Genomic DNA, 27673 nt, shown 5'->3' on the forward strand with positions numbered 1-27673 from the left:
AAGCGGTCCTCACTGCATAATCCCTGCAGGTCCTAGAGGCAGGGGTTGCTTGAATCTCACCAGTGCTGTTCGCTTTTCTCTGTGGTCATTTTATTGGCAGAAGTGATGAATGAGGGGCGCCTGGGTGGTTAAGTCGTTGGGCGTCTGCCTTTGGCTCAGGTCATGAGTCCAGGGTCCTGGGATCGAGCCCCACATTGGGCTCCCTGCTCGGCGGGAAGCCTGCTTCTCCCTCTCCCACTCCCCCTGCTTGTGTCCCCTCTCTCGCTGTGTCTCTCTCTGTCAAATAAATAAATAATCTTTAAAAAAAAAAAAGAGAGAAGTGATGGATGAGGACACCATCATTTGACTTGGATGGGAGGAGCTCTAGGACAGAAAGCAGTTTAGCTCTCCTTTCTCTGTGGAACAGCATAGTGCTCTTTAAGGTAAAGCCTCAAATACTTAAGGGTCAATTTTATTGAAAGCTTTTTCTTTGTGGCTATGTGGTAAAACTGCATTCAGGTGTCGAGCAACTGTTACCTAGATAGATTATTGGTCTGGAGGGGGTGCTGGAAAGAGACCAGCCCCTCTCTCCTTCCCTCCCTCTCCCCCTTCCTTCTCCCTTCTCTCCCCTTCCTCTTCCCCTTCTCTCCCCCATTTTCCTCTCTTCTCCCCCTCTCTCTTCCTCTTCACTCCCCTCCTCCCCTACTTCTTTACCTTGAGAGTTCTGCTCTTCAGTGGTGGACTGTCCCCATTGTGCACCTTCTTCCTCTGGAACTCTGGCTCCAGAGATAATGTATCCCCCCTCATCCTCAAGCAGTCCTAGGAAGCAGGGAAGGAAAGGAGCTTTGTTACCATTTTTTTTTTTTTTTTTACAGACCTACGATCTACTCAAAAGTAACTGGGCTGTAGTTCTCAATGTGTACTCCCCTGGGACCACATCAGCATCATCAGAGAACTTAGTAGAAATTCAGATTCTCAGCCTCATGTGAGACCTGCTGAATCAGAGGATCTAGGGGTGGGGCCCAGCCATCCTTGTTTTACCAGGCCCTCCCGATGACTGCGCACTCAGTCAAGATGGAAAACCAATCATTGACTGCATGGGGATTCTAGTTAGACCTCACCTGTCAGTGTAACTTTGTCCTTTTCCTTTTTGCTCTCACCCTGTCTCTGGAACCTCATCTGATTTATGTCTATGGCTCCTATTAACCAGATCTTTCAGATACTTACAGGAAGTTGAGAAATTGATGAGTACCTCCCACCTAAGGCATTCTGGATCATGCTAGCATCCTAGTGATAGTACTTTAAGAACCAATGCCGTGAGGCCTTTTTCCATTTCTGATTAAAATTCTTACCTGCCCACAGTTGACTTGAGCTCTTAACTGCCAGCCCATGCCTGCTTGCCTGCGTGCTATAGAATACAGAGATGCTTCAGCTTAAAAAGTGAGAAGCAGTATCTTTATCTTTCGCTCCAGGCCCTTCCCCATCTGAAGGAGTACTTCTGGAGTTCCCTTTTCCAGCATTCCACCTACTGTTATCCTTTGATGGGATACATCACTATGATGCCCATTAATGGATATCTTAGAGTCATCCTGATTATAAAGAAACATCGGTTGTCTTCTTTTTATAGCCATTTTCGGTCATTTTTACAGCCATCTTTACAGAGCCCAGTGATGACTGATTATTATTATAAGTTCATTAAAATGAACCACAGAAAAGGCTTGGTATCCAGAGTGTTCAAATTAGTCACAACTAAATTGTAGCTTAGATCCTGGGGCAGGATGGGTGTCTAGTGCTGTCAGCACTGACCAGCATTTATGTAACTAACATGTACAGGCTCTTTGGGCCTGTCCTAGCTCCATTCTTCAGTATGTAATCTTCACTGTAGCCTCCTTGCCCTGAATTTAGCCTGTGACATAATCCACTTCCCTAGATTCTGAAAGTTTGATTTTCAAAAGTGATCTAGAACTTAGTTCAATCCCAGAGTATCTCCAGAAATCTAAGAGAATAAGCCTTTCTTAATCTTGTTTGGCCTTGGGAGTGGCAAAAACCAAAAATGAAGGTATTTTATTTTTGTATCCTGGAAGGGTACTATTTCTTCAAGGGGAGATTGGGATAAAAGAGAGACAGCTTTGTTGTCAGAAATGATTTACTCCTTCCCAAGATTTTGTCCTCATTAATTTTCTTAAAGCTGCCTGTCAGTTGATTAAAAGCTGCTTCCGCTGCAATTATCTTAAAGTTGACTTCTGAGATGTGGTACAAAGCATCTATCCTCAGAAAGTTCCTTTCTTCAGCACATTGCAGGAAAGGGGGAGGGAGTAGGGGAGAATCAGGGGTGTCTCTGATGCAGTTTGTCAGAGAAGGGAGGGGGCAAGATAAAACATTAAAAATAACAGAGCTACAATTAGTTTAGGTGAATTTTTCCATGACAGATTCCTCTCGGGTAACTGTAATGATTTCTTTTCCCCCATGGCCTCTTAGTAGAGTGCAGTCTATTCTGTGCATTATTCTTTACATTCAGCAAAATTTTATTGAGCTCCTACTATGGGCCAGGTATTTTGTGAGGTTGGGGAATGCCATGCATAAAATGGACCTAGACCCTGCTCTCTTACCACACAACTGGCTTGCTTTTATTAAAGATTTTATTTATTTATTTGACAGAGCACACAGCAGGGGGAGAGGGGGAGGGTGAGGCAGACTCCCTGCTAAGCAGGGAGCCCCACACGGGGCTCAATCCCAGGACCCTGGGATCATGACCTGGGCCGAAGGTAGATGTTTAACTGACTGAGCCAGCCAGGCACCCCCACAACTGGCTTCTCGACTGGTCTTTGCAATGCTGTATTCCCAGCCTTCACTGCACGGGGCACACAGGAGACACTCAGCATTTGTTCCAGGAATGTGTGTCCCTTTGATATCTTGTGCTCTGTGTATTCCCCACACATGCATGAACACACACCCCTGCTCACCAGCACCAGTCAGTATGTCTAGCACATGTCTTAGTGATGGTAATTGAATGGAAGTATCAAGGAGATAACCCTTATGAAAATAGGGCGTGTCCTACTCATTTCACAATTGTGCCCAATATCGGTTTCTTGGGGTGCTAGTCCCGGCCCTGAGACATGGTGAGAGATTCCCAGTAGATAGTTTCAAAAGCAAAAGGCAAAATGTTTTGTTTTTTTCAAGAATTGGTAGGAGAACCAATTCTTGCATTTGTAGAAGCTGAACATATTTTAATGTATTTTAAGTATAAAATACAAAACATTTTAATGTTTAACCATCCTCAACACTCCTCTTCCAAAAATATATATCAGCTAAAACATGTGGAATGTGTTGGAATATATTGAAAGACTGTTATCCAAGGTGAGTATCTAGAACAACTACTCATTTGGCCATTTCCTTTGAGATTTGTGAAGCCAAGGGAAGGTCAAGAACTTGTGCTGTGCACAGACATGTGGGAATAGGAGGAAGGAATTATTTTAATTTTGGGGGGATTCCAGGAGCATTAAGTGCCTCAGTATTTCATTTAGCACCAAAGTAGGTCCCTCAGCTGAAGGAACCTCTCTGCTTTGATCCTAATAGCCTGAAATGGCCTTTGGAAAGCATCAAGCCAATTGAAAAATAAAATTCTTGCCCTTTGACTGTCTTTGCGGGATCCCTTTGAGAGGAGTAAGTGAATAAGACAGAGTTTACAGGTCTCAGTAAATCACAGGAGGTTGGCTAGAAATGACTTCAAGGCAGCAGACTGTCAATGGCAGCCAAGGGCAACACATTCCAAAAGTTAAGAAAAGGGGGCACCTGGCTGGCTCAGTAGGTCGAGCGTGTGACTCTTGATCTCGGGGTCTTGAGTTCAAACCCCACGTTGGGCCTAGAGCTTACTTACTTACTTACTTACTTTATTTATTTATTTTTTTAAAAGATTTTATTTATTTATTTGACAGAGAGAAAGAGAGAGCACAAGCAGGGGGAGTGGCAGGTAGAGGAAGAGGGAGAAGCAGGCTCCCCGCCGAGCAAGGAGCCCGATGTGGGGCTCGATCCCAGGACCCCGGGATCATGACCTGAGCCGAAGGCAGTTGATTAACCAACTGAGCCACCCAGGTGCCCCATACTTTATTTATTTTTTTTAAAGATTTTGTTTATTGGAGAGAGCAAGCAAGGGAGAGCACAAGCCGGGGGAGGGGCAGAGGGAGAAGGAAAAGCAGGCAGGCTTCCCCGCTGAGCAGGGAGCCCCTTGTGAGGCTCGATCCCAGGACCCTGGGATCATGACCCCAGCTAAAGGCAGATGCCCAACTGACTGAGCCACCCAAGCGTCCTAGAGCTTACTTTAAAAAGAAAAAAAGAAGGAGCTCTTGCTCTTCTTTTCTGCTGAGAGAACTTTGGTTTGGACAAGGGTGGTCTAGGCAGATTTATTCCTGCTTCAGCTGAATAAAGGGAAGAGGTAGGTGAGCTGGTATTCTGAATTATATATATTTGCTTAGATTAATATATATATATAATTATTTATTTTAAGATTTTATTTATTTGAGAGAGAGAGAGCGAGCACAAGCAGGCAGAAGGGCAGAGGGAGAGGAAGAAACAGACTCCGCACTGAGCAGGGAGCCCCATGCAGGGCTTGATCCCAGGCCCTGGAATCATGACTGAGCCGAAGGCAGACAGTTAACTGACTGAGCCAATCAGGAGCCCCTTATTTTTAAATGGTCACTTTAAAATCAACCTCCTACAAGTTCTAAACTCCAAAGTAGAATGTAAAGAAGGCTTAGAGACAGTAAAAGAAATGAAAATTTCTGAAAAACAATCAGATTTTCTTAGAGATGAAGAAACTTCAGTAATTCATTAAGCAAGTCTGCAGCTCAAAAGGAAGAAAAGATGACCAGAGTCTCTCCCCCCCCCTGCTCTGGGAAGTGTACATTTCTCAGCCTCTGACAAGATGTGTAGCCATCCATTTCCAATGGAAAGGTCAGCTGTCTCTTAGTATCTCCTTCCCATTGATTTCTCCCTCTTTCCAGAGAGTTAATTTTCCTCTAGTAACCCTCTCTAAAAGCTTAAGGCCTCCCCGATTTCCATCATTACCAATAAGGCATTTTTCCTCTTCACATGTCCTTTTTCCCTCACAGCCCCCTTAGCTTGTGCCTTCTCTCGTGGGCCTTCCAGCCTCAGTTTCCAGTTGTCCCCTACCACCAGCTTCCATTGTCTTAGTTAAAACAGGGAAGATCTGCTGAGTGCACGCGACCTCTTGCCACCGTGGAGCCATTCCAGTTTTACAGATGATGAGCTTCCCAAACCCAAACAAGATAACCACAAAGTTTTTTCTTTCAGCTTCTTAACTGAGCTGATCTGAACAGTGCCATTTGCTGCTTGGACTAATGGTCTGAGCTTTATTGCTATGCAGCCGGAAAGAAAACATCTTGTTGAGGGCAGCAATACTTTTCCTCTAAATTTTAAGAGGGTGGAGAGGAAGGTTTCCCAGTGAGCAACTCTGGTCGCCTCTCATTCTTTTCCTGTCCACCTCTGAACAAGAAACAAGACCTCTTTAGTTTTGATCTGGAAGCTGTTTTCTTTCTTTTTTTAAAGATTTATTTATTTGACAGAGAGAGAGACAACGAGAGAGGGAACACAAGCAGGGGGAGTGGGAAAGGGAGAAGCAGGCTTCCTGCTGAGCAGGGAGCCCGGATGCGGGGCTCAATCCCAGGACGCTGGGATCATGACCCTAGCTGAAGGCAGACACTTAAGGACTGAGCCACCCAGACGCCCCTGGAAGCTGTTTTCTTTTGCTCCTACTTGCTCTTAGTTTGAGGGATGGAAGGGCAAGGGGTACGAGAGATGGTCTTGGACCCCAGAAGTGGAAGAATCGTTATCTTCTCCCACTCCCTTGGAACCGTAAAGATCTTGGCGACCTGACTCATTCCCTGGTGACGTGCTGAGACTGCACTGAGTCTCCTTCTAGCATATTGATTCCAGTTCCCTTCATGGATGTTAGACAGAAATGAGAACAGTCTGCTTGGGGAGGGGGGTTACTGTCAGCATTTGTCATCTACCAGGGAGCAGCTGTAGCCGAGACAGGTGAAACTAGGACTCTGCCAACATGAATCAGCAGCGGGGTTTTCCATCCAGGCCCACAGAGGGTCCCCACATCCGGATAATCCTCCTCCAGTGTCATGGAATTCGGTGGTACAGCTTCATGGGGAAGAAGGGAGAGAGGGATTTTTGGCAGGCCCACCCGGTTTTGTCCTGGACGAGTGTTAAGGAAACCTTTACTTGAGATATATTTGGGGTGCCTTTAAGGGAAGGCCAGAGCCGTCCCTTAACACTGTTTCAGATCTTCTTTCTTGTCAGTGCAGATGAACCTTGAATTTACAGAGCCAGGGCTGGTCCCCACTGGCGTCTGGGAGGAGACTGCTCCCTGAGTCACTGGGTTGGAAAGACTGCTGGCCGAAACCCTAAATGGTGTGGGAGTAGCCAGAGCTACCGAACCTCCTGTCCACATTGGGAAACTTCTTGAGCAGATACTCTTCTTGTCGCTAGGACTGACTAATTGTGAGGCGTATACCCCCCTCGATGAGGTGCTTTGAGAGCTCCGGCCAGAGAACAGAGTGGGAACTACATCTCTGGATGGTTCTGAAAATGGGCCAGGTTCTCCTTCCTCTGGGCTCCTTGAGTTTCAGGCATGTGTGAATCAGGAGTATTGGACTGGATGGCCTCTTCAGGACTGTAAAGCAGTGTTCTGCCCATCCGGCATCCTCTGTGCTCTCATTAGCCACCCCCCATATGTTTTGCTCTCCTCTCCCTCTTTCCCACCCCCGTATTAGAGTGTGATAAGCAAGCAAGTGCTTATCAGGAGTCCTGGAGGCTGCTGATCCTCACGTGGCATTTTCTGGCTTCCTGCCACAAAGCGGGATTTAGTCTTAATACCCAAACATAGGAGGAGACGGGCACTTGGGAGTTGCCCTTTCAACGGTGTTTAAGGACTTGACAGGGGTCAGGGACCAGGGGGGACTGCCATAGTCCGAGGACAAATCAGTGCGCCATGACTACTATAGTCATGGAGGTTGTGAATATCTGTGCAGCAAGGTCTGGGGGTCTCAACCTTTAATGACCTCTCCCCTGTCCATCTGACCTTGTCTCACCTGAGCTTGGTCATCCATCATACTGGTCTCTTGAGGGTTTTGTCTCTAAAGTCGGTTCCTGTACTTAGAAGCAAATTGATAGTATTTGCTTATTTTCTCTGCAGCAACTATAAAAGGTAAATATGTGACATGTGAGAGGCTTGTTTGCTTCTTTACTGGTCTGGAACATTTCTAGAAGAGTTCTCTTAGCTTTTCTTTGAGACCTCCATCAAAAAACTCGGCACAACCTTAAAGCATCTATTTTACTAACCTTATTATCCCCCTTCTTGCATGGCTACTTTCTCTGCCCAGCTCCCTGAAGTTATGAATTATCATGACTTTAGGTGAGACTCCTTTGTGAAGCTTTGTAGGGCCGCCACAGGCCAAGACCAAAGCTCCCCTCGCCCAACCCACTGAGATTAATACACATCCCTCCTTAATTAACCCTGGGTGTCCCCTCACTCATGCCACCGACCCTTGAGGCGAAGGAAAATTAAACAGTCAGTGATCCTGGCCACACTGGCCACACTGGTTAGATCCCAGCCACTTTGTCCTCTGAGTGTATATGTCAACTCATATTTAACCATCTGACCTATTGGGGGGACAGAAACCATTGATTTCTGGGAAGGAAAACCTCTGTGAGAAAGGGTAAAGACACCACAGCCCAGCCCCTGATGTGAAGGAAAAGGGTTGATGAGGTGCGCAGAGCAAGGCAGGCGCTGCCATCTTCATGGAGAGTCGGCCATCGAGGCTGGAAGAGAGTAGTAGCGGAGGTTTGTTGGAGGCGCCTCCCTGATTCATATGTGCAAGGAAGAGACGATCCGAAGGTCAAGCAACCACGTTCTGTATGACTAGTTTAGAAATTGATAAACTCCATTGGGCTCTTTTTCAGTAGTCTCCTCAGTTACACAAAAGATTCTTGCTCATTCTTACATTTGGAGTTACAGAAAGGGAGGGCGGGGGAGGTTCTTAAAGCGGCAGCCGTGGGGCAGTCAGCCTTATGCCTCAAAAGAGAGCCAGTTCCTTATGTGTAAGAGACCCATCCAACTTCCGGACGGCGCAGGGCCGTTCTGGCACGTGCCACCGGCTGCCCAGGCACATTTCTCAGCACCACAAAGCCTGGGAAATCGTCACAACAGGCTTCTCTGTGTAGGTGTCAGGATGTTGAGAACTCGTGCTGCTTGCTCTGCGCTCCATTCTAGAGCCCGTCCCGGGGAAGGCCTTTCAGGTAGATGCCCAAGGCACATGAACAAGCGTTCCCGCATCCAGGGCTTATCACTTCATTTGTGTACGTGCAGTGGACCCTTAGCCAGTTTTTATGTCCTTTCTTTCCTTTTTTTTTTTGAATTTTAAATCTCTCATCCAGGTAATCTGAAAAGTAATAATTATTGTACCACCCTAAATTCATTTTTGAATATTACTTTCTGAACCACATCTCGTTTGGTCTCCCATTTTTTTCCCTCCATCAGGGGGCAGGGAAAGGCAGATGTAGTTCATCCCCGTTTTACAGATTAAAGCCTGAAGAGGCCAAAAGGGAAAACCTTGACTAAAACCCCAGTTTATAGATTCTTGGCTTTCTCCTTTTCATAGACCCTAACGACCTTTTTTAAAGCCCCAGGTGCAGATTCCTGGTAATAACAGCAACAGCTATTAAGCAGTGAGCTTGCATTGTGCCAGGCATTTTCTACACATGTCTTTTCATCTCTCCAGTCATTTGGCTGTTGGTGCTGTCTCTCTCTCTCTTTTTTTTTTAAAGTAGGCTTCCTGCCCATGTGGGGCTTGAACTCATGACCTTGAGCTGAGATCAAGAGTCAGATGCTTAACTGACTGAGCCACGCAGGCACCCCAAGTGCGGTCTCTTTTTAAACTGAGATCTGGAGATGTCACTATTCTAGAGAAGTGGTGTCAGGACTCCAACCCAGGGCTTTCTGACTCGAAAGGAAGTCTTCATCCTTCATTCTCCCACTGCCCTGCCCCTGTCTCTGACTAAAGTTGCTGTGGAATAGGGTGCAGCTCAGTGGCCAGAGAGATCGGAGGTTTTCTTTCACCTCCGGTCCAAACCCTAGCCACAGCTAAGCTGCCTCCTGAGAAAATAGTAGCTTTGGAAACAAGCCGACTATTGAAGGGGACTCTCTCCCTTGGAGAAATGGAAACGATCTATTTAATGGCGATTTATATAAGCTAGAAAGAAATCACGTACCTGGTTCAAGATCCCCCTCTCCCCTGCTTCCTACATCTTAGTGCACCTTTTAGGTTTCCTTAACAATAGCAGTTTTAACATTGCTTTTAATTAGATGAATTAAGAATGTTCTCTGGTGTTTTCACCCCCTCCCGCCCCCCTATCACCTTCAGTTCCCCATTGCTGTGAGAGCTGTGATTGCCATGGTAACGGGACTCCCAGTTGAGCTTGACTCTCACTGGTCTTTCTGGTCAGGGGAAAGTTAGGGGCAGGCCTTTCTGGTGAACAGAGTTCTGACTGCCTTTCCAGGGGGCTGCCTTAAAGCCATGAAAAGAGCTAAAAGGCTGTAAGGAGCGCACAAGCAAGCTTCCTGCAGAAAAGCCCAAGTGTGCCCTAGTCTTGCTTGAGAGAGTTGTAGCCTTCCTCCTAAAGTAAGAGGGCCCCAGCCTCCCAAGTTTGCCAGTATGTGTAAGAGGCCTTCTTTCCTCCCTGTGGTTAACTTGCTTCCGGCCATAGAAGGGACTTTGTTATTCTTGGTAACAAATTTTTCTCCTCGAATTCTCTTTTCTTCCCTCTTTTCTCCCCCACCCAGAGAGTTTTCAACGTCCTTTACCCCATGCCTGCCGACCAGCGGAGACATGTCAGCATCAACTCTGCCCGTTGGCTGCCCGAGCCAGGGCTTGGCCTGGCCTATGGTACCAACAAAGGAGACCTGGTGATCTGCCGACCAGAGTGAGTGGCCTAGGGTGGGCGGCAGCGTGGGCGGGAGGGGGTCATCCAGGCCGAGGACGGGAGTAATCGGCATCATCTGTGGGTCTGGCCGTGAGGTGGGGTCTTGTAGATGGGAAATAGAAATTCTGCTAGAGCCTGCCTCATTCTCTGCGTCACTCCATAAAGGGTACTTTTCACTTAGGGTTGCTAGGGTTAGCTCTCTGTCCCAGAAATCTTCAAAAGACTGGTTTAGTTATTATGTCTTCTTAAATTTTAGGCAGTATTTTTTCCCTTTGTTTTCTCTTGTTCTCTGGTTACCTATTGATAGTAAAGTTTCTCTGCAGGCAAAAGCATAGATATCAAAGATTCTTTTCTAAACGCCTTTTGAAAAATTCAACAGGTGGTCTTAGGTTTGTGTAAATGCCACAGACATAACTTAAGAAATAAAATTGGAAATAGAGTATTGTTAAAGCCCTAATTTGTCAGGCCACTGATCTCTAGCAGCCTGGCTCTGTGTCCTGCCTGTTTTCCTTTCTGCTTGCGCTTCGTAACAGTGAAGGCAAATTGAAAAGTTCCATTTAGAATCAAAATGCTTGTTATCTGGTCTTGAAGTAGGGGATAGGAGGGGACACTTCTGTCCTGGGTCCTGATGACACCCCTTCCCCTTCCCCTGGTGTTGTGGAGGATAGAGGTCTCTTCTTTCACTTGAGACCCTGGGAGTCAGCCAGGTCTGTCATCAATTTCCAGACCCAGCCAGGTGGGGCACGTGAAGCTCTGTGCTTCAGTGCAGATCAGGCTGATTGCTGCGTGGGCCGCCGCAGGGTTCCAGCCGACTAAATGCCACTTCTGCCTCCACGCCGTCCTAATGCTGTCCTTCACTTGGCGCAGAGTCTTCTCCAGGGGTGTTCTGTGGATCACAGAGCATGGCGTGACTGCTCTGGTAGGGTCTCTGGCTATTGGAAGTGTCTGCATTGCCTTTTGATAGGGCCTTTGGTGATTTTTCCTAGGGTGTGTATTTGGGTCAGTTCTTGTGCCTGGTAGGTGACTGGTGACTGAGCCCTTGTCAGCTGAGCTGGGTCAGTGGCTCAGGGGAAAGGAAACCCAATTCTAAGGGCAGCTCTTTCATCCTATCCTGCATTTTTGGAACCCCTCCCAAAGAGAGGCTGCCGTCTGCGACCGCGGTTCTGCCAGCTGCACTCTCCTCAGGTTCTGTGTCCAGAGGGCCCCCCTCACTAGCTGCTCGTGCCTTTCCAGAACCAAACCAGCCTCCTTGGCGACTGTGCCGCTGTTAGTCCTGGCGCTGGATCTGTCCTTTTCTGCCCTCCTTCTGGCCTGACCATAGTCCTGGGATCAGTCTGCTCTGAGCGCTTTCTTTTTCCCCAGAGCACACGAGACTGATTATCTTATCTCACCCTCTTAGGAGTTCATAAGAGGACTCTGATAGGCATCTTTTCCAAAACTGGCACAGAATTCTGGACCATAATTTTATTCTTAACCAACACTGTAGTTTACAGGCCTTTCTTTCCCTGTTTCTCCAAGACATCCTTCCTCAACATTGTCTTGTCTGTAGCTCCAGCCACTAAACCTTTGTCCCAGCCAGACTCCCATCCCCTTCCCTTGTAAAATTGACCTGCTCCCACAGAGGCAGAATCCCTACCTCCAGTTCGTCGTGGTCCCTCAAAGGCTTTTATGTCTGAAACCCGGCCTCCGCACTTGGTGTGAGTCACAGACACCTCAGCCAAACATGAAGCTGGCTTTGGCCTCTCTTCTCTCTTGTCTCCCATATGTCGTCTGCGACATCCAGCGTCAGCAGGCTGGAGCCATCCTGGACTGCGTGGGGAGCGTAGCCGCAGGAACTCAGGCCTCTTCCCCGATCAAGGGGGCACTAGCAGTCGACACCACCAACAGTGGCCCACCACAGACCAAGTCGCGTTGGCCCGAGGGAGAGCTAGCTTGGCCTGCCTGTGTGGGGTTGCTGTTTCTCCTGAATTCTTGGGTCATTCTGGCAAATGCCCCAAATCTTAGGGCTGCATATTTGAGGGAACCATGTAAATTAAGACAGACATGACTTTGTCCTAAGTTGTTCACAGCTTCTCCGCTTCTCAGTCCCCTTCGTATCTGTGGGATTTGGCTTCAGGCAGGGAAGATGGAGCAGTATTCAGGTAAAGACGGGAAGACTCAGCCCAGGCCTCCCAGCAGATAGATCAGTGACAGAATTAGGCTTCCTGACTTTCTAGTTCCGCACTCTTTCCTACAGCTGGTTTTTTAACCTTTTTTCTATCATGAATAACTTTAAAATTCTGATGGGGGCGCCTGGGTGGCTCAGTCGTTAAGCGTCTGCCTTCGGCTCAGGTCATGATCCCAGGGTCCTGGGATCGAGCCCCGCATCGTGCTCCCTGCTTCGTGGGAAGCCTGCTTCTCCCTCTCCCACTCCCCCTGCTTGTGTTCCCTCTCTCGCTGTGTCAAATAAATAAAATCTTTAAAAAATAAATAAATAAATAAAATTCTGATGGAAACCATGTACGCTCTTCCACAGAAAAATATACCACAAGAACATCCAATTTCATTGCTCTCTTAAGACCTCAGGTAAAACATGCAGCTCTAGATCACGTTGAGGCATTGAAGAGGGTCAGGTGATTGACACGGAGGGAAATGAGAGAGGAGAAGCGAGAATGTTCACATCTTTTGAACAGTCTGTGGTTGGTCTCTGGCCTAGAACAAGGAGAACAAACGAATAGGACAGTAGGAGCTCAGCGTTGTTGTCTCTCCGGTAGATAGGCAGCTGGCCTGAGGCTCACCGCCCTTCCCCTGGTGACAGAGCTCTGGCACAGCTGTTCCCGAGGGCACAGCAGCCGGCTGGCCAGGGTTACAGCCCTCCCCCCAGAACAGGTGGTTGTCTGCCTTCGTCCGCCGACACCGGCAGCTGCACCCCGCTTCCTGCTCTCTGTCTGCCTCTTGATTTCTCCTCTGTTGTCTTAGCCTCTGCACTCTCTCCAAGCACAGACAGAGGTCACAAGCCCCTTGGGCATCTTTTGGTGGTACTAAAATCCCACTGATAGTAGAAGAAGGGCCTCAGGAAATACTCCCATCGCTCTAGGGAACCACATTCTGATGACAGGCGAGGAGACGAACACTAGCCCTGTAGCCCCTGTGCAAAGCCATTAGGGTGGCTGGTAGCCCGGTCACCCCACCCTTCCTAGCAGTGAGGCCCTCCCTTCTCCTTTGCTTTGCTCCACCCACCCACCCCCACCCCCCCGCCCCGTCACTCCTCCCAAGCTGCTGCTGTGCCTCTGGCTGACTGCCAGGCCAGCCAACACCCCCACCAATAACCATAGTGGGTGTGAAGTACCAGATTGATGTGAGGGGGTGCTTGCTCACTTCCGGCTTCATAGATCAGCCCTACAAATGGGGGGGAGGTGTTGCTGGGAAGACCACTGCTTCTCAGAGTCAGCTCTGAAGACAGAATTGAGGGACTCATGCCAGAAGAAACTAGGCCAGGACTGTGGGGCATCTGGCCCCCTGGCTGAGTGTGGCACCCCTGACAAGGCCCCAGCTCTGTCCCTTAAGAGGAAGCTACCTCTGTAAACAGTGATTGCAATCAAGCATCACTGACCAAGGAAGAGAAAGGCACACGCCTCAATCAAAAGAGGAGCCACAGAGACTTCATCTTTCCGGCTGTCCCACAAGAGCCAGGTGCCAACTCTTTCCCACGTTGCAGGGATAGTGGGGATAAATGCCCGTCCTTCTTTCCAAATAGTATGTAAGTGATAGATGAAAGAAGAATATTCTCAAAGGGAATATTCCCTAGAAGTGGAGAAGTTCAGGGGTGCCTGCCTGGCTGAGTCGGTGGAGCATGCAGCTCTTGATCTCAGGGCTGTGAATTCGAGCCCCATGTTGGGTGTAGAGATTCCTTAAAATCTTAAAAAAAAAAAATTGAGAAGATCGGAACCATAATCTGCATGAGAGCGTGGTCACCACTGAGAAAGCTAGGACAGCTCCTAGCTATGTTCAGGCAGCCCCAGAAGGTCCCAGGTGTGAGGGAGTCACTGAGCCCAGCCCAGAAGCACAGCTTACAGATGGTGCTGAAGGAAGCCTAGGGTGAAGTGGAAGTAAGTCCCTCTGAAAAGGCTGACCCTGCTCGGCCTACCCGTGCTTCCTCAGCCCTTTGTGTGTTTGCCTGGCTATCAGGAAGAACCCGGAGCTAACAGTGACTCATTGATCCTTACTAAGACCCAAGGAGAAAAGAGATAGTTGGGAGCATTCTTCAGCTTGTAGACAGAAATCAATGATACCGGGTATTGAAGGCTAAGAGTTTTAGTCGCCAGACAGGGTGTCTTCAGGTCTGATCCTTGGTCCAGTACCTGGAATTTTAACCAAACTTTAAACACGAGCTTGTTGTAGTCAAGCTGCTCTGACCACAGAAAGTAGAACAGGTCCGGGCTCCAGTAGACCTGTTGGTGGGGGGCAGAAAGGATGGGGGGGGCGGCAGGAGAAGCACATCTGCCAGACTCCGTTGTCTCGTGCTGCTTGGCCGTCGACCTCATCACTGAATGTCCTGAATCCACAGCTCTGAGCTGACACTGCATGCTGCCAGATGGAAAGTGTTTGAGGGGACCCTTTGATCGTCAGCATCATGCTGACAGTCCCAGCCCAGAGAGTGGGCCTTCAGGTGGCCTGTCTTCTGAGACTGGAAGGGAAGGTTCCTGGTCGTGCAGCTCATGGCTCAGCATAGGTCTAGTGTGGACAGTTTGTTGTCGCTAACCGGCCCTGGCTAGCAGGAATTAGAGGAAGGATTTGGCAGGGCCCCAGATGGTACTGCCACCTGTCAATAAATCTTGACAAGTTTGTAAATCAGAGGCTCCCTGGCAGCTGGCTTCACATGGGGCCTCATGCAGCCAGGATTTGCTCAGCAAACTCTGCAATGATGGCTTTGTTTTTGGAGGCCTCTGTTGTTGACCTCTGGCCCTTTGCCTCTTCCGTTGTGGAAGGTCCTCTCCTATCTCCCCTGCCCTGCAGTGCCCCTGCTCTTCTCAGACAACACCCACAAAAATAGCTGAATGCTCTGAAGAGGAAGGAGCTGCTCCTTTTTAAAGGGATGGTCTGAAGAAGATCACACCAAATCCGCAGCCCTGCGGGCCCCCGGGGGTAGCCAGGAGCGGTTAGACCAGACAGGGAAGGAAGAGCACCTGTGCTTGGCTGTGGCTCTTTCCCTCCAAAGACACTCGCGTGCCCTCAGGTGAAGTCCAGTCCCCAGAATCTTCATGACCCTCGAGAGACAGATGAGGGGTTCCAGCCTAGGCCTGTTCCCCTTCACCTGCAGTAGCACAGCCTCCTGACACGTGGTCCCTTGTCAGCCAGGCCCTGTCCGGTGCCCATCCTGGCTAATCCTGACTTCACTCCGCCCCGCGCCCCCAGCTGGCCTTTCCCTCATGACCCACTGGCTTTGATTTCTCTGCTTTTTGTTGAAGAAGTTCTGCCATTAAAGGAAGATGGCTGAGGCCTCTAGATTAAAAAGTTGGCTTTTGTCGGAGCTTGTCTTAGCTTGGGCAGCCGTTACAGAACACCACAGACTGGGGGATCTTAACAGAAATTTATTTCCTCACAGTTCTGGAGGCTGGAAGTCTGAGATGAGGAGCCAGCAGGGTTGGGTTCTGGTGAGGGCTGTCTTCCTGCGTCCTCACATGGTGGAGAAAGCGAGAGATCTCTTTCTTATTCTTCTTTTTCTTTTTCTTCTTCTTTTTTCTGAGATTTTATTTTTAAATAAAATTTTTAAATAGGGGCGCCTGGGTGGCTAAGTCTTTAAGCGTCTGCCTTCAGCTCAGGTCATGATCCTGGGGTCCTGGGATCGAGCCCCGCATCAGGCTCCCTGCTTCGTGGGAAGCCTGCTTCTCCCTCTCCCAACTCCCCCTGCTTGTGTTCCCTCTCTCACTGTGTCTCCCTGTGTCAAATAAATAAATAAAATCTTTAAAAAAAAAATTTTTTTTTTAAATAATCTCTACACCCAACGCGGGCTCAACCCCAAGATCAAGAGTTGCATGTTCCACTGACTGAGCCAGCCAGGCACCCCACTTTTGTACTCTTCTTATAAAGCCACAGTCCTTTTGGATTCAAGTCCCACCCTTATGGCCTTACTGAACTTTAATTACCTCCTAAAGACCCTCTCTTCAGCTACAGTCACACTGGGGTGGGTATAGGGCTCCAATATCTGGACTGGGGGGGGGGGGATACGGTTCTTCAAGCACGTGTGGGTGCCCCCTCCCATTTAGGAGCCAAGCCGGCTGTTCTGAGTATCTCTTTCAGTCTCCAGAGGGACACCAGAGTTTTGTTTTGTTTTGTTTTTTTGAAAGATTTTATTTATTTACTTGATAGAGAGATAGAGCAGGAACACAAGCAGAGAGAGTGGGAGAGGGAGAAGCAGGCTTCCTGCTGAGCAGGGAGCCCGATGCGGTGCTCGATCCCAGGACCCTGGGATCATGACCTGAGCTGAAGGCAGACGCTTAACAACCGAGCCACCCAGGCGCCCTTGTTTTGTTTTTAAGTGAGGTCTGTGCCCAACGTGGGCCTCAAACTCACGACCCCGAGATCAAGAGTCCCATGCTCTACCAACTGAGCCAGCCAGACGCCCCAGGGACACCAGAGTTCTGATGGGCTCAGACACCTCTTCCCCATCTCCTGTCCCCACCTTCACCACCAGCACCCCACCCTCAACCACAGTGACTGCTAGGTAACACCTCTTCCAGGAAGGAATCCTTAAAAGCAAAGCAGTCTGTGTAACAAGATTGCTGCCTGGGGTGGCTTTGTAGGTCATTATAGAAACATGAGAAGCCACTGCTTCCCTTCTGGTAGCAGTGCCCATGGGCGATTAGAAGAAACGGCTTAATGGTCCATTACAGGGAAAGGAGGAAGCAGGGCAGGGTTGGCAGTGGGAGAACTGAGAATGGTAAGGTGCCTCATTTTCCTTCCTGCCTGCCCCATGGCAGTAGGGAAGACCCAGTGGCAAGAGCCTATGCTTTCTCCGTTTCGGAGCACGAAGTCCAGACTTTAGGTGGGGCTGTCTATGGCACCCTGTCTCTCCAGGGCCTCCCCAGCCTCTCATTTGCCATCTTAGCTCCTTTCTTTATGTCTGAAGAACACTTAACCCACTGCCTACGGATAGGGTGGCTATTCTTTAGCTATCTCTCAGGCCCAAGGAGGAGCTTGTTAGGCATTGTTCAGAGGAAGGAAGAGACTAAAAACCCACCACTACAGGCATTTGGGCTGTTGGAGAGTCGTCCGCATTGCTCCAGTACTGAGCGTCCTGGTCTCAGCTCCGCCCCAGGAGAGACTAAAGAGGGCTGTCGGGCCACAGTCCACAAAGCCCAGGAGGTGGAAGGAGTTCTGGCCCTTCTTTCTCTAATGCTCTCCACCTTTTCTCCTCCACCCTTCCCAACTGATTTTCAGGGCCTTAAACTCTGGTGTTGAGTACTACTGGGACCAGCTGAACGAGACTGTCTTCACGGTCCACTCCAGCAGCAGGAGCAGTGAAAGGCCTGGGTGAGTTTGGGAAGGAGGAGGGCACAGCTGCAGGAGGGAGGCTTGTCCCTTCCTCCTGTTTCAGATGGGCTCTCGAGCAGTGCCCCCGGACTGCTCTGGGCTCTCTGGGTGCCTCTCCTCAGCCACAGCAGCTCCTCTTTGATCTGCTTCATGCATTGAGCTTTTGCAGTTTCATTTGAGAAAAGCATTCTATGGCTGAGGAAGAGAACAAAACCTCTGCTCTTAGAGTCTTGATTGAGAACAAACTAGGACATCCTGTGGCCCTTTCCCATCCTGGCCATGGTGTCTGGGCACACTGGGGTAAGGAGAGAAGACAGCACTAGGGAGGGATGCTGTCCCCAAGAACTGTGCTTGTGGCCCAAGGAGAATCTGCGGACAATGCTGCAGGTGACCAGGGCCTCGGGGACCAAGCTGCTCAGAGCTGTAGCCCAGGGACAAACCCTCCTCAGGGGCCAGAGAGTAGAAACCTGGTACCGACCCACTTATCACTTAATTTATTAATGAAGACTGGAACATTCTGACAAAAAGTGCTGGGTCAGTAATACACCTTAGGCAATCGCTGCTTCCTAGAGGAATTATAGGGCACAGCTAGAGGAACAGTCCCCAGAAGCAGCTAGAAAGGAGTGGCTGGTGCCTGTCACGGAAGTCCTGGGCTCCCTCTGCTGCCAGCCCCAGCTCTCCCAAGGGGCTGGCACCTGGGGAAATGCCCAAGGGAAGAGGGCTGCCGGCTTTGGGCCTGGGCCTTGCTCCCAGGTCAGCTTGTGCTGCCTGCCTTCAAGGACCTGCTGTGGGAAGGCCCTGAAGGAGTCCAGAAGGGCTTTTCCTCCAAAGTGGAGAGCCAGGGAAGATTCCAAGAATTTAAACTAGAATCCTGTCAGCATATAGTTAGAGGGAAGGAAAAGCTAAGAGAGGAAAGGTCCTTCTGCTGCTGCTCACCCTTTGTCCCACAAATGTCAGCTGGTGGCTTCCTGAATGTAAATAAGAGTCTTAAGATCAGCCACCTCTCCCTCCCCAGAAAGACACTCGCTGTTTAAGGGAGTGACAGAACTAGCTGGTTTGCAAACTTGGGTGGTTCTGCAGCCTCCTCTCATTGTCCCAGAGCTTGGCCTGATCCAGAGGCATGACCTGCCGTCGGGAGGGAGCGCAGGAGCACAGGGCTTGTCTTTGGAGCCTGTGGCCTCTGCTCCAGGGGGCTGTGCCCTGAGGGTCGGTGGGGAACAGGTGGGACTCTGGGAGGCGTGCTGTCCCAAGCCCTGCCTGACTTCTGTCTGCCTCTCCCCCACCTAGAACTAGCAGAGCTGCATGGAGGACAGACAGAGACATGGGTCTGATGAACGCCATTGGGCTGCAGCCCCGGAACCCCGCCACCTCCGTGACATCTCAGGGCACCCAGACTCTGGCCCTTCAGCTGCAGAATGCCGAAACGCAGACAGAGAGGGAGCTACAGGAGCCGGGGACAGCGGCTTCGGGTCCTGGGGAAGGTAAGAGTCACATAATTCTAGAGGGGAATTACGACGGGGGGGGTCCTCTCACCCCTCCTGGCCCCTCCGCAGAGACAAGTGGTGCTGAGAAAGGGCCCTCCCCTCTCCAAAGGAGTACCCTCTTACCTGCTTGGGAACGCTCCCCCGGTGGCGCGAGGAGCGTCCTCAGGCAGGAACAGCGTTTCCCTGATCTGGCTCATTGTTCCCAGCAGGCTGAGCTGCTCGTACAGCTCTGCTCAGCTCCCACCAAGTACCCTGACCGCCCTCTTCTGTAAAACTTGGAGGATCCAGGCTGTTCTTCCAGAGAGAGCACACAGGAAGTGGCCTAGATACGGAAGAGCCTGCAGGAGAGACTCAGTGCCACAGGCTCTTGTTCTGGGACGAGCACGTGGGGCCTGGGCACGCGGGGCCTGGGCTTCGGGGCTGACCCACAGGGTAGCTTGTCGAGCCGCGGTTATACCCATGGCTCCTTGCCGTTCTGGCTGCGGCCGGCACACCAGCAGCCCCTTCCTTCACCTTCCTCAGGCGTGGCTCGGCCAGCCTCAGCCCTGGCTCTGTGCTGGCCTCACACTTCTGAGAACCAGTTAGCACTTCCCAGCGGTAGAGCTTGAGCCACTCTGGAGTCTGTCGGCAGCTGTGCTAAGAAAGCTGTTCTCACCCAGTCGCTCTCCTTACCCGCGCCCCAGCCCCCTTGCCGGTCGGAGCTTCAGACAAGGCAGCCTCCAGGCACACACACATGCTTTGGGTCTGTGTTGAGCCATTTGCTCAAAAAACGGCCACAGAAGGAAGAGCCGTGGTGTGCGGGAAGCAGAGTAACAGATCTGCCTGTGTCTCCCAGGGAGCAGCTTTCCATCCTGTAGCCCCACGCAGGGCGCTGTCCCTTCACCACCGTGAACGGAGATTTTTAAAAATTGAGTCCGTTTTTTGGGCCCAGGCCACATCCTCATCTGAGGCCCATGACTCTTTGTTGGTTGTGGCCAGTTTCAGAGGCCAGCACCTCATTCCCATCGTGTCTCCTCGCCCCAGAGGAGAGCAGGTGGCGGAGGGGGAGCTCTTCAGAGGCCAGAGGCGCTCTGCGGCAGGTACAGCCCTCCGGCGCTGGAGTGCGGGCAGGGTGGGCTCAGGTAGCTCGCTGCGTCGGTCTGGGGCCCCATGACCTTTGCCTGGAGCTCTGCACCCCAGCCCTTCTCAGCACCCCAGTCCTTCTCAGCACCCCAGTCCCTTTCAGAAAGCCCCTCACGCAGACAGAAGTAAGGGGAAAGGTGTGGGTGGTGGGGAGGTATGTCACTGGCCAGCTCCATCTCTCCTGGCGCCAGGAGCCTTGTTCTGAGGTGCTTCCCCCCCGGACCACCAGCCTCTCCTGCCACTCTGGTAGCAAGGCAGGGGACCAGGAAGCAAGAGTCTGGCTCTCTGGCCCACCTTTCCCATCCAGCAGGCAGGTGTCGCAGCTCCGCACACCGCTGCCTCCACTCTCACCCCTGTTCCTCTCTCTCCGTGTTGGCCAACTGATGGCCGCAGCTGCAGGAACATGTAGAGGAAGCCCTTAGTGAAGTTAGGTGACCCTTTTCCTGGCCCTTGCTAGAAGGTGGGGCCAGGGCGGGAACGCCTGTGCACCCCTACACACCAGAGGCCCAGGGGGGTTAGTGGGGGAAACGGCCCTGCCTGACTGACTCACGTTCTGGGGCTGCCCCTCCTCCCTTAGCCCTTTTCTTGTCAGCACAGAAGGGTTTCCAGGCCACTCTTCATTTTCTGACTCTCTAAAGATTGGATTAAAGTCTCTTCAGCTCTTTATAGGACTTCCAGGAAGAGCCTTCCACGGGAATTTTGCAAGTTATCAGCTTTTTAGCTTGTCCACCTTCAAAGCTTCCCTACCCTGTCACTCGGAAATGGAGGGGAGCGTTCCCTGGGCTCGCTCTTTGCTCTCCACACTGATCCAGTGCCTCCCGGCATACAGTAGGCACTCAGGAAGTTTGTGGAATGGATGGATTGTGTGAAGGCAAAGGCAGCCTGCCCCTGAGCTTGGCTGTGCTCACTCCTGCCTGTCTCTGACCGCTGGAGAAAGGTTGCCTGGGCCTTTTCTTGTCTGGTGCAGATGAGAGCCCCGCTACAGTAGCCTGGGCCCGGGGCCAGGGAACAGCAAAGGTGGAAAGCGAGGGGCTGGAAGGCTAACGGGTCCCCCGAGGGCAGGAAGGGCAGCTCCTCCTTTCCCTTCCACTCAGCCTGGCTTCCCTCTTCTGGGCAGTGAAAGCCCCAGAATTAAATGCAGTTACAGGGCATTATGGGAACTTGCTGATCCCATCCTGGCCTCCGCACTCAGAAAGTACCTTAGAACTTGCCAAGGAAAAGATATCCTGTCAACACTAACTCAATTTCCCATTTTTCAAAGGCAAAAAGAAATGCTTTGGCTAGGGAAGGAGACAGCAGAATTAACCTCTGTGGCCACTACTGCTCCTAGAGCTAATAGCTTGGATCCCCGGCCACAGCTGCCTTTTCCCTCAGGCTCCAGTGTGTTTTCTTCTTGCAGAATGTGCTAGCTGCTTCCAGTGGCTCTTAGCCTTGGCTTGGAGTCCCTGGGAGAGAAGCTCAGCTCACAGCTGTGTGCACTAGCCGTGAGGAAGCCGGCCACGGGCACAGCTTAACTTCTTCCGTCTGGTCTCTTTGGAGCTCTTACTTTATGACTGATACTGTGTTAGGCACCAGGAATCCAAAGGTGTCGCAGAGGGAAGCAGCTTCAGAGATGAGAGCATTGTCTTCTCCTTCGAAAGCAAGCCCAGAAAGGGAACAAGCGCTTCCGCACTTCCCGCGCAGCAGAGGGTGACGTGTGACCAGGTTTCACAGACTACCTTAAGTCTGGAGCACCTGTAGTCAGCCTGGGAGCCCTTTCATTCAGCCACACGTTCACGTGCCAGATGGACACCAAGGGCAAGACCACGCATTAGCCACCGGACCCAAAGATGGATAAAACTTACTCGGAGGCCTGCAGGGACCTGCAGCCCAGGAGGAAGATACCAAGCCACAGATGACACACACGGAGGCGTGGGGCACTGCGAGGGCTCAGGGAGAGAGCAGCCACTCCCAGCTGGGGTCCCCCGAAGGCCAGGTGGGAGGGGTGGTATTCACATTGACCTTGACATCCCCAGGGTGTCCCCAGTGTGTGTGAGCAGGGGCAGGCAGGCTCACCGCAGTGCCCCGTTGGCTTTGGTAAGATCATTGGTGCAGGAAGGGAGGATGCTCAGGGAAGTGGCTACGACCTGACCAGAGGGCCCTTAAATGTCGTGCTAAGGCATCTTGACAACTTTGAGGGCCCTTGGAATTTCTGGGTTTTAAACAGATTAGGGACTTAACTAGAACTCAGTGAATCTGAGCTTTATTAGAATGGTAATAGCAGCAGCGTGGAGGCTGGGTGGAAAGGGAAGTGATAAGCAAGAAGCCCAGTCACGAAATACAGCCACAGTCGTGGTGAAACATGGCCAAGGGCAGAGCCACGGGTGCAGTGGGAAAGGGCAGGAGGGCCTCTCCGAGGACCTGGCTGTGGCACCGCCCTTGGGGCCCCAAGGCAGCCCTGTCCTGGCCCTGGAAGGGAGCTTCATGAAAAGAGCTGATAGTTCGCTAGGCACAGAGCCCAGCACAGTGAGCGACAACGCCAGCAGGCCTCGGGCCAGCACCCTGCACATCCCAGACCCAGCTGGGAAGGCCCTCAGTGCACAAAGTTCTTGGAAAGCAGTGGGGGTGGCAGCGAGCACAGAGAGGTCCCCAGGGGGCCTCGCCAGGCAGCCCTTTGGGCTCACAGGATAGGAGCTGTGCTGGCACCGAGGCCCTGGTTGACCTTTCCTCTTACCCTCTGCCCCACTGTTGGAAGGCTTTGCCCCCTGGGAGGAGTGCTAAGAGCCCTTCAGAGACTTTTCTTCTGCCCTGGGAGTTGGCGCTGAGCTGTCGGAGGGGGAAGCAGGGAAGGGCAGCCGCCTTAGGGGGTTGGGGGAGGATGGGGAGCGTTGATGGGGAGAAAAGGGGAGAAACACAAACCGCAGGCACGTAAGTGAAAGCTGAGGCCGAGTCCCCACTGCTGAGTGCTGAAGAGAAGCGCCTGACGAAGACCCATGGCGTGAGGCTGCCAAGCACTAACAAGGAGGGAAAGATCTAATGGGGCCTTAGCCACCGCGAAGCTGTGGAACTGGCTGGCTGGAAATCCAGCTCTAACAAGGCAAGCAGAGAAAAGGGACTGGACAGGGAGGGAGCAAAAAAAAGTCTTACAAAAATAGCTGTTGACAATAAGTACCCAAAAAAAGAAAAACCCTCACCATCAGCGCCCCCAAATCTGCAGAATCTCAAACTGGCCAGCAAGTAGCCGAAGGAAATAAATTGATAGGTAGTGCTAGCCCTGACAGCCCCAGGGGTCTTGATCGTAGTTGCCCACAGGCTTGGGTCAGCCAGGGGGCTGAGCACAGGTGGAGGGAGGGTCCCTCAGGATGGAGCCCCACTCCCAGGCCCCAGGTTAATCACCACAGCCGTCGCCAAGTGCCCACCATGCCCATTACCCCATTTCCTTGGCCCAGCACACTGTGCAAGGTGGATGTTAAGGGACTCATCCAAGGTCACACAGCTAGTGAGCACAGAATGGGTTTGAGCCAGAGCCTCCTTTGCTCCCCCACAAGGGGAGTGGGAATGCCCAGGCCTTTGGGGAAGGAACAGAACCTTCTCTCCCTCCCTGGAGATGTGGGCTGAAGCCTCAGGCCTGGGCAGTTGGCTGTCTCCAGGGAAGGATGAGGGTATCAGGCATCCAGCGCAACCCAAGGAGAACAGTAAATGGGAAACAGCTTGGGAAAGCTGGTGGTTTCGGAAAGAGGGAAGAGAGGAGACAGAATGCCTTCTAGGGAACAGTTAAAAACCCAGTCTTTCTCGTGGGCTTTTAGGAAGTAAACAGAACAACACTGAGGGAAGACAGCACAGCTTTGAAATGAGGCAGAGCAGACTATTTGCCTTTGGGCCACACGCTGTGGGTTGCCCCCTCTTTCCACACACCAGGCAGCACGCCCTCTCTCTGGGCCAGGTCTCCCAGTTTCCCGGACAGGGAGACAGCAGACAAAGTAAGCCATCTGTGTCCACCCCGGCCACCTTCGTTCATGTAGTGACTAGCCTGCCACTTGTGCCAAATGCCCTCCTTCTGGTCCAGCTCTGCCTCTTAACTGGCTGAGTGGCCTTGGCCACCTCATGCCATCCTCAGCCTCAGTTTCCCCACCAGTAGAACAGAAGTGGGAATTACGACCATTTGGGGAATCTTGTCTAGCTTTCAAGTCTCTGATCCTCCAAAAGAGGGAGTCGGACTCTTCTCGTTTCTGCTTTTGGCAGAGAATCCCCCAGCTCCTCCTCACGGTGGCCTGCCTGCCTCAGTGGCCCCGGTCAGCCACGAACCCCCTCTGTCCTGTGCTCCCTACCTTCCAGGTGAGGGCTCAGAGTCCGGTGCAAGCGGGGAAGATGCCCTCAGCAGGATCCAGCGGCTGATGGCGGAAGGGGGCATGACAGCCGTGGTGCAGCGGGAGCAGAGCACCACCATGGCCTCCATGGGTGGCTTCGGCAACAGCATCATCGTCAGCCACCGCATCCACCGTGGCTCCCAGACCGGCGCTGAGCCCACGGCCGCCCGCGCTGCCTCGCCCCGGCCCTCCGCCTCTCGGGGACTGCTCCCGGAGCCTGGGCAGCTGGCAGAGCGGGGCCTGAGCCCCCGGACAGCCTCCTGGGACCAGCCTGGTGCCCCCGGGCGGGAGCCGCCCCAGCCACCCCTGCCGCCTTCCTCCCCGGTCCCCTCCCCTCTCCCCCTTCCCGGCACCGAAGGACCAACCCTGCACTGCGATCTGACCAGTAACAGTCACCTTGCTGATGGCGGTGGCAGCGGCCGGGGGGAAGCTGCAGGCCCCAGCAGGGAGCCACGGAACAGGTAGAGACCCATGTGTGCACTGGTGCTCCCCCTCGAACCGCTGAGCAGAAACCGGACCTCACAGCTGACTGGGAACTGTACGCGCGGAAGAGCTGCGGGCTGCATCAGGGAACAGGAGCAGGGTGGGGGGGATTGTCGAGTGAAGTCAGAGGCAGTGGGCATGAGGCAGTCGAATGGGCAGGGCTTGCCTCGGGACTAGAACCTTCCAGGATCTGGAGCCCAGGGGAGCCATACTGCTGTGCTCCGTGTGAATGGAGGAGGAAGTGGGTATCCCTGCCATGAACCCCCCTTTCTCCTAGAAACATGGCTGAAGAGACTCACCCTTGGGCAGAGAGCCCCAGAAGGGTGAACTGTCTTCCAGATTGGGGCCAAACCATCCGGGACAGTGGCCGCTGGGGCAGCTTTGCCCTGGCCCCCTGTGGGGGGCCACTAGGAGCCCAAGAGCAGGAGGAGCAGCCTGGGCCCCAGGAACCACCTGTGTCTCTGAGCCTTCCAGAGCTTCAGCCTCTCTTTATCATCTTACCCCACAGAGACCACAGCCACGGGTCAGGCCAGGCTCCCAGATTCCTGAAGACAGGGACTTCCTGCACTTACTGATGGGGGACAACCATGGAGCCAAGGGAGCAGCCTGCTTGCCTGATACAGGATGGGGTCAAGGGACGGTGGGCAGGTCCTCACTCAGGAGTGGGGGGTGTAGGCTGGCCAGCCCCCGGGGCTTGTCCACCAAGCTCCTCTCCCCCTGCCCCCTCCCCAGCCCTCAGAGCAGCACCTGTGGGTGGCAGTATTACATGAGCCCAGGCCAAAGCCAGACCCAGGCTGGGGGAGGGGATGAGACTCCAGGTCAGAGTGTGAGGTCTCGGTCTGTGACTTAAGGTGTTGCATGTGGAATCTTGAACTGTACGTGTAGTTTCTAGTGGAGAAATCAAGGCTCTGATTATTTTGTTTTTAGTATGAAAATGTGATTTCTTTTCTGTTTGTAACTCATCATAGAAACATTGTGGTGGGAGGAGAGGGGATAGTCTGACTGCTAATGAGGGAAACACCAAAGATCTACATCATTAAAATGATGACATGCCCCTCACCAGGCTCCTCTCTGTTTGTTTCCATGGAGGATGAAGGAGGGGGTGGTGTTGGGGGTGCGGGTGGGGGAGGGGCGTCATTGAACTAAGCGGGCCTGGGTTCTGTCAGGCACTGTGTCTGGTGCTGCTGTCCTATGTGGGGAGCCCTGTCACCTCAGAAGAAGAAGCCAGTCAGGTACGGGCTGCCACATGTGCTGGGTCTCTGTGCCTCACCACCTCCTGCTTCCCCCGGGCCTGCTAAGGATTGGGGCAGCCTTAACAGTGACAGGTGGGTAGGTAAGAATGATGGAAAGTCACCCGTCCTGATTGCTTCCTACCCAGGACTGTGGGTCTGGAATGAAGATGTGACTGGGACTGGCCAAAAAGCTGCTGGATCCTCTCTGGTCCCCGGAAACCACCTATCATGGGTGTCTGGGCTGGCCAGGCAGGGAACTTGGTCTTGTCTACAGGCATCCCTCTAAGATGCCATTTGTGGCTGCTCAGGTTCCCCTTTACTTTTTGTCCTTAGCAGAGTGGCTGAAGGGCCTGCCGTAATTGTGGGCCTTGGCCACTTTGAGTTTCAAGCCAGTTAGAACGTGGGACGATACTTGCCCCAACTCTTACAGAAGGGTACAAGGAAAACAGAGCCACCCCAGGGATTTTTGCCAGCAACAACTATTTCTTTCTTCTTTTTTAAAAGATTTTATTTATTAGAGAGCAAGCATGAGTTGGGGAGGGGGGCAGAGGGAGAGGGAGAAGCAGGCTCCCTGCTGATTCCAGGACCCTGGGATCATGACCTGAACCAAAGGCAGATGCTCAACCTACTGAGCCACACAGGTGCCCCAGCATCATCTATTTCTTGACTATCTCTTGTGTGCCCGACTCTGTCCCACATCCTCTGGGACTTGTAGAATTACTGTACCAACAGAGACAAAACCAAAAGATTAAATGGGCAAGCAAGTAATACAAAACAGTGTGTAGAGCTATTACAGTTACGAACGCTAGAATTTTCTAGAACATTTTAGTCCAGAACCCACAGAAGAGTGGGTTCTGGACTAAAAGACACATCAACCAGCTGTGTGACCTTGGGCAAGCCACCTGCCTTTTCTCTGCTCCACTTTCTTCCCTTGTAGTAGGATACAGGGCTTGTATTATGTAACCTCTTACAGTTACTTGGAACTCTATAATTTCGAGTCATTCTAGGTCAGCACTGGAGTGGTTAGGGCCAGGCTTCTTAGAAGAGGTAGGATTTGAACTACTCATTGAAGGACCGAAGGATTGCCCCACTGCAATCCCTGCCCTCCACCCACGCACTCCCATCCCACAACCCCCCAGGAGAGGAATTCCTTGGTCTGACAGTATGGACTATGAATTTGTTGAGTATAAACCACGTGCCAAGGACTCAATGTGTACTATCTCGATCCTCATCACAGAAGCCCTCCCAGATAGGTACTGGTACTATCCCCCCACCCCCCGCCCCAGACCACACAACTAACTGAGCCAGAGTTTGAACCCAGATGAGAACCCGACTTGCTCTGTTATTTTGGAAAACGGGGTATGAAGATGCCTTGTGGATGAGAGGATCCAAATTTGGTCCTGCCTGCCTTGCCTGTGCCCTGTCTAGCCAAGGGTGAACCCAGCAGCTACCTGTCAAACTTGTGTTTCCACATCAACCCCTTCCCTTCTTTAGAAAGCCCTTGCCT

General features: G+C 51.9%; 1 protein-coding gene across 19 annotated transcripts in view; it reads left to right on the forward strand.

The window, feature by feature from the left end:
• The window catches only part of AMBRA1 (autophagy and beclin 1 regulator 1), a 173684-nt gene extending 147672 nt beyond the window's left edge, over nt 1–26012 (forward strand). For 11 of the 19 annotated variants that reach the window (XM_064576526.1, XM_064576527.1, XM_064576525.1 and 8 more), the window contains 4 exons: nt 9848–9987; nt 17407–17499; nt 18787–18980; nt 24420–26012. In XM_064576526.1, coding sequence (XP_064432596.1) covers nt 9848–9987; nt 17407–17499; nt 18787–18980; nt 24420–24916 — 924 coding nt within the window. In that variant the 3' untranslated portion in view covers nt 24917–26012. Of the gene's footprint in view, nt 1–9847; nt 9988–17406; nt 17500–18786; nt 18981–21673 lie in introns of those variants that run through there. The other 8 variants (XM_045893805.3, XM_045893806.3, XM_045893808.3 and 5 more) reach the window with 6 other exon arrangements.
• The last annotated feature ends 1661 nt before the right edge of the window (nt 26013–27673 follow it).

The sequence above is a fragment of the Mirounga angustirostris genome, unplaced genomic scaffold (genome assembly GCF_029215605.1).
Source record: "Mirounga angustirostris isolate CCGP_5_RB_7025 unplaced genomic scaffold, mMirAng1.0.hap1 SCAF_13, whole genome shotgun sequence".
Lineage (NCBI taxonomy): Eukaryota > Metazoa > Chordata > Mammalia > Carnivora > Phocidae > Mirounga > Mirounga angustirostris.